This window comes from Salvia hispanica, chromosome 6, assembly GCF_023119035.1.
Source record: "Salvia hispanica cultivar TCC Black 2014 chromosome 6, UniMelb_Shisp_WGS_1.0, whole genome shotgun sequence".
NCBI classification, from domain to species: Eukaryota; Viridiplantae; Streptophyta; class Magnoliopsida; order Lamiales; family Lamiaceae; genus Salvia; species Salvia hispanica.
Window position 1 is genome coordinate 9,244,960 of NC_062970.1, and position 6,489 is coordinate 9,251,448.

At 33.4% G+C, this 6,489-nt stretch overlaps 1 protein-coding gene across 2 annotated transcripts; it reads left to right on the forward strand.

Moving 5' to 3' along the window:
* The first annotated feature begins 2,865 nt into the window (after nt 1-2,865).
* On the forward strand, nt 2,866-6,211 carry LOC125192545 (probable mediator of RNA polymerase II transcription subunit 26b). Of its 2 annotated transcripts, none has more exons than XM_048090154.1 (9): nt 2,866-3,736; nt 3,864-3,932; nt 4,033-4,115; nt 4,465-4,517; nt 4,619-4,740; nt 4,848-4,875; nt 5,007-5,368; nt 5,467-5,554; nt 5,683-6,211. In XM_048090154.1, the coding sequence occupies exons 1-9, from the start codon at nt 3,269-3,271 to the stop codon at nt 5,802-5,804; spliced, it is 1,395 nt and encodes a 464-aa protein (XP_047946111.1). In that variant the 5' UTR covers nt 2,866-3,268; the 3' UTR covers nt 5,805-6,211. The 2 variants fall into 2 exon arrangements, with proteins under 2 accessions (XP_047946111.1, XP_047946110.1); XM_048090153.1 differs by having other exon boundaries at nt 2,868-3,736; nt 5,464-5,554.
* The last annotated feature ends 278 nt before the right edge of the window (nt 6,212-6,489 follow it).

Genomic DNA, 6,489 nt, shown 5'->3' on the forward strand with positions numbered 1-6,489 from the left:
TCCCTCCGTCCCCAATTAAGAGTCACACTTTTCCATTTCGGTCCGTCCCCAATTAAGAGTCACACTTCATTTTTACCATAAATAGTAAGTAGGTCTCACATTCCACTAACTCAATTCACTCACATTTTATTATAAAACCAATATAAAAAAAATGGATCTAAAAATGATCAATTTTGAAATAAATGCTTAGTCCAGGATTGTCTGGGGATATTTTTAAAGTCCAGGGTTCAATTGCGAAATAAACGCATAGTCCAGAGACTATTTTTTTAGTTAACTCTTTAAAATTATTTGTTTTATTGTACACATTTAGTGTTATTCTAATGGAGTATATTAAAAATTGTTATTATTTTTTTTAATTTTTGCTATATTCATAAATATCAAAGCTAAATTTTATCAATTTATTCTTTTATTTAAAGCTATAGTAAAACTGAACAAATCAAACTTTGATATTTATGAAACTTTTAAAATTAAAAATCAATACCAACCAATTGGAATTTTAATAGTACGAGACAATTACTACAAATGATACATAAATTATGGTTTGATAAGCTATTTTTTAGAGGATTGCGTAAAAGTCAATTAAAAATTACTCCAGTATGAATAATGTTTTACTGATTATTACTATTGAATATTGACATTTAATTATCATACCAGCTATATATATTTTGAAAATACCCATCGAGTGTTCAAGCAATCGCCGTAAATGGTGGATGATGTGAATGAAAATCCGAAGTTATAAAGTGGCCCAACATTTTTAGTTGGGACCATCAATATTTTTGTTTTCACTACATAACTTTAGCGGATGTTGGTTTAACTTTTAGTAGATACCAGATTAGAAGTTATAAAAATCGTTAGTTATCCTACTAAGTAATGGATTGTTCTATTTTAAATGATATTGGCACCAATTATCGTAAAATTTATTAAAAATTTATTTTTTCCCATAAACTTTAAACCAGACATATAATATGATGAATTTAAATAGTTTGTTCTATTTTAAATGATATTGGCACCAAATATCGTAAAATTTATTAAAAATTTATTTTTTCCCATAAACTTTAAACTAGACATATAATATGATGAATTTAAATATTTGTTGAAATTTTCCACTAGCAACAAATTATGATTATATTTCATTTGTTATTACATCACATAAGATACAAATGTAAGTGATGTGAGTTATGTGATTACAAAGTCCCTAGAGGCCAGTTACGGTTATCCATCTCATTTTTAATGTAGTTGGATTTTGTCCTCGATGAAAATTCAACAACTATTTAAGTTCGTGATATTATATACGAAATTCAAAGTTCGTGAATTTTTTTTTTTGAAAAGTTTCGTGATATTAGGCGCCAATATCTCATATTTTAAATACTTAATTGGTTTAATTTATGAAAATGTTTATATTTGATTTAGATTGTAGTTGAATATTGTGCAAGGGGATAAATTTTCTTTATCGAATTTGTCCATGTGCCAATATTCAATATCGTTATATTACCAAAATTCGGTGATCATATTTTAACTCTATATTGTATCGACATCTGGTACACCATAATTTTATGATGTACTGGATTTTGTTACAAATTGCTAAATCGAAATCTTGTGTTTTTTATCATTATTATATTTGGTATGATATGAAAATTCGATGTATATTGTATTATAATTTATAAATATATTTCTTCAGTGGTATATAACAAATTCGGTATATATAGTAATTTTATGGTATATTTCAAATTTTTTGGTAATCGCATTATATCATGCATGATATACAGATATGCAAACTATTATTGTACCAAAGTATTTTGTTATGGTATCATATGTATTGAAAATACCGGCATATATAAATTTTAACATTTTTTATATTTTTTGATTGAATAAGTGTGATACTCCACTATATTTTTCCCCCAAATCACGAATAACTAATGGTCTATTTAGTGTAATATTTAAGGCATTGGGGAAGGATAATTGAAAGTGGAAAATAATTTAAAACAGGGCTATTGTGACCGGTGACCAAAAATTCGTCTGTATGTAACATGCACATCGCGTCACATACTTATCAGAAAATGATACCACGTGAAATACCATAAAACTGATTTTAATTAAAAAAAATACAATGACCTCTTCTCTCTCCAAAAATAATACTCCTACTAATAAATCCAACTAAAGTTTAACATACAAAAAATTAAATGCATATTAAAAAATCATTTAATTCAATTTCCAACAAAATAATACTACTACTAGTATATTTAAAATTAATATTATTATTGTGCTGTTTCTTATTGAAAGTTGAAACATTTTATTAGTTGTGTTCATATAACTTTAAAAGTCGAAATCAGAATTTGCCTCGAATAAAACGTGGGCGCCTTAATTATTATTTTTTTAAAATTTTTTTTGTGGTTGATTGGCCTCAAATTATCTCCGCCGCCACCTAAAATTGAACCTTTTAAATATTTTCATCGAGTACTATATTAGTATAATAAAATCAAGCAAAAAATGAACAGTTTCAAAAATAATGACAATTTATGACCCTTTTAACTTATTTTCCTTTATGTCGATATTTTCATTAATTATCTAATTAATTGTAGATGATCATTAATTTAAGCTCATAGATCCGCTTCCATCTCAAAAAATATACGCCCGCACCATGCTAGAAATTATAATTGACCTTAAAATAGTAATATTTCGTTTTTAAGGGAATAATTAAGACTTTAATAAGAAAAATCGTTCTTCCAATTTTACTTTTTCAAATATTTTGAAAACCAACGTAGAAAAAAAAAGAAGCAAAAATCTCTCTCTCATGACTAAAAGTAAACAATATAGACTGCGGTTTGAAGTGGTTTCCTTTGTGTTGATCACCTGCCATTTTTTCTCAATCTCCCATCAATCTTTAATCCTACCAAAAATATCTACGTTCATTATTATTCTAAAAATAAATTAATTCTTCTTCTTCTTCTTCCCCAGCAATGCATCATCCTGAGATGATTTTCTAGTGAGGAGAATATCTCTTATTCCCTTTTGACATATATTCTAATTCTCATCAATTATTTATCGAATAAAAACCATTCTCCACTGATTCACTGCACAATCGAATCACTCTTCATTCGACTAACTTTTATTGGTCGCACTAGAAAATCCTGCATTTCATTGAATTAAATAATCTGACGATCCCCAAACTTAGAGAAGAAGAAGATAACAGAATCGTCGCGATCGAATTTCGAAGCTAAAAGCTCGATTCGTTGATATCAAAATTCAATTCAATTTTTAGTCTGTCGCCATGGCCGACGCCGCCGTGAGTCTCGAGAAATGGAGAGGTTATTTCCGGAGCGCGAGCTCCGACATTTTCAGCATAATCGAGCATGCGATACTGGTTGCTGCATCCGATTGCCCCTACGATTTCAGATTGAAGAGAGATCGGATCGCGGAGATGCTGTTCACGTGCAAAGCGATCAAGTGTTTCGGCTGCGACAAAGTCGAATTGGCGGTGCCGAATGGCGATGGTTTGGGTAACAGTGAGGATAAGTTGAAGAGCGAGATTGATGCCGGAGGCAGTAAGGAGAGCAAGGTGAATAGCAGCAGCAGAGACTACGATGCTGAAGTTATGGAGATGAATACGAATCACGTTGTGAACTACAGTGATGGCGATGCTGAGGCTGAGGCTTTGACTGATGATATTGAGGCGGAATCGCACTTCTATGGGGAGGTGTTGAGGATAAAGGATGTTGTTGATAACTTTGAAGAAGAGGTTTGATTTGTGTTTATTGAATCTATTTGCTATCTAGTTTATATGGAATTGATTCTTGTGTCTAGTTTGAGTTTAAGCCAATGTTAGTTTTGTTGATATTGATTGTTGTGCATTTTCCCCTTGGCAGTCTGATGCATTGTTGTTTGATTGTTTGAGGAAGCTTCAACTGATGCCTTTTTCGGTGGAGATACTTAAGGTTCTACTTGAATGTTTTTGTTGATTTTTGCAGTTGCCTTTCTGCTTTAGTCTTGTTGACATTGATGGTAAGAGTTCTTGAACTTATCTGGTTCAATCAGGCTACGGAGATTGGGAAGTCTGTTAATGCTCTGCGGAAGCATAGATCAAAGGAAATCCGGAATCTTGTGAAGATGTTGATTGAGTAAGGAATTTGCTATTAACCTTAATACTCTGAAAAATAAGTTAACTAAGTGATTTCGTGTTTGAGATCTTAGAAGTTTTCTGCATATGATTATCTCCATCTTGTTACATTGCTCATATTTGGTCAATATTATTGAATGGCACATATATGATTATGTTATTCCTTTTACATCATACTGAATATTAGAAGGAAAGAGTTTAAACTTATGATTTCGTTATTCTTTAATCGTAAATGCTGGGGATGTTATGTATGTATCATTTATGGAATTGTACCATACCTTTTCCTTCATCAACTCTGCGTTCCTAGGTTGAGAGCCTAGTTGCTTATAGTTTGAGCTTTTGATTTCCAGGGATTGGAAAGTGATGGTTGATTCGTGGGTTAATGCTACGGCAGCTGTTACAGGTGGTTTAACTTGAAGTTTTCTTGCTGAAATGATAGCAATCAGATATTTATATCGGTTTTGATTGAGGGAATTAATCAGTAATCGCATTGTAAAACTGCAGAAATGGCAATAGAATCTGTGAAAACATCAGCTGTTGAAGAAGAAGAGGAAGAAGGGTTACCATCTCCTCCACTCGATGAAGGGGCATTCTTTGCCACCCCTTCTTCAATGGAACTGTCACAGGTGCCATATCTCGTCTCATTTTTAGTAAAACTATGAACTTTGCCCAATAATTTGCTAGTAGAGTGACTTGGTTTTGCTCCTTTTGCATTCAACTGGTATTCATGAAGTTCTTTGATGGCATGGATGATGATGGAAGTGAGTTTCCTCCCGATGTCTATTCTTATGCTTCATTTTATTCTATGGGCTTATGCTATCCTGTTCTTAGTCGAATTCCCCACTAGAAAGGAACAAAGATGGATTATTTCTTATTGAGGATGTTGTTTCAGATCCTCGATGCAGTGGGGGGTTCAACAAGAATCGAGGAAGTGGCAGAAAGCCGACTATTCCAAAAATAGACTCCCGTAACTCGAGATGTCAGAATCCGCATGACTCACGTGCTCCTCCAAATGACAGGAAACCCGAGCCCAAGAGAGAGGAAGCTACATGGATGAAACAAGGCCCTTTAAAGCCACATAGGCCTTCCAGTGATGCATCTGGACCAGGAAGACCAAAGCCTCCGAGCATTGAATCCGCCCCTGGTAGTTTTAAACCATCTCTAAAACCTAAGGTTGAGTATGAGACTATCAAAGTCCAGCAGAAATCTGAAAATCACCCAACTCAGAGGAAACTAATGCCTCCACATCAAGAGGTTGGTGCATTGCAAAAACTTCACTGGTTGTGTCTATCTATTTGTGCTATATTATCTCGTTTCTCATCACACGGTTCTATCTTACTTCCTGCTAGAAGGCAAATTCCAAGGACGAGGCTTCAGTACGTATGAAATTAGAGGCTGCCAAAAGGAAACTGCAGGAACGCTATCAAGAAGCCGAAAATGGTGAGCTTGCTCTACTCTCAACTCCAACAAAATTTAAATTCTACTTTGATCATTCATGAATGGCATGAAAAGGATCATCTGTGTGGTTATGTTTATCGTAAATTGTGGCTACTCGTCGTCTGAAACAGCCAAGAAACAGAGAACCATACAAGTTGTGGAGTTGCAAGATCTCCCAAAGCAAAGCCAACAAAGGAATCCGCACATGAGGCCAGGCAACCACAACAGGCAATGGGCAAATGGACGAAGATAGCCTTAAGACTACTACTAATAAATACAGTGGTAATAATAATTCTCGAATCTCTTCCAAAGTATACTGGAAGGACGTTGCTCACCAGCCGATTCATTTTAGTCCCCCTTGGAGAGGGCAGGGGTATTTTGTTCTACTTCTTGAAATCATGTGGTGTAGCAATAGCATAGACCTTGTAGTTGATCACTTAGGAATCCATAAATCTGTCCTCATAGTCATAAGTCCTTACTCTATTCCTTACTCGCCCTTTCCATTACAATTTGCACATAAACTTAGAGCAATAAATGAATACAAAACTTGAATAACTCTTAGATATATTTCTATAATTAGAAATCATTTTGTCTTTGGATTTTCAGAAGTGTTCACAATCATCAAATAGAATAAAGGTGGAGTACATTTAAATCGTGCAACTGCAACTCGACCTCGATTCCAACTTAGCTACGCTACCAATCAATTTCGAATTTATGAACTATAAGTGGGATTAACCTATAGCTATTTTTTTTTAATATTGTAGAAGAACCAAATTTTGTCACCTGATAAGAACGATAAATGTGGTTGTGCCCTTATTGTGCATGCTCTAAAGATTTGTTTTTTGTTCCAGTTTTTAATTGAAACAACCTCCAGAATTGTCACTGCTTTTTCAGATATTTTGTAAAGAAGTCGTGTTACATGAGTGTATAATAAATAA

Coding starts and splice junctions, on each gene's coding strand:
- LOC125192545 (XM_048090153.1), top strand. CDS start 3,269: ATGGCCGACGCCGCCGTGAGTCTCGAGAAATGGAGAGGTTATTTCCGG. Junction 4,116..4,464: donor CTTGTGAAGATGTTGATTGA/GTAAGGAATTTG, acceptor TTTGATTTCCAG/GGATTGGAAAGTGATGGTTG. Junction 5,369..5,463: donor TAATGCCTCCACATCAAGAG/GTTGGTGCATTG, acceptor ACTTCCTGCTAG/AAGGCAAATTCCAAGGACGA.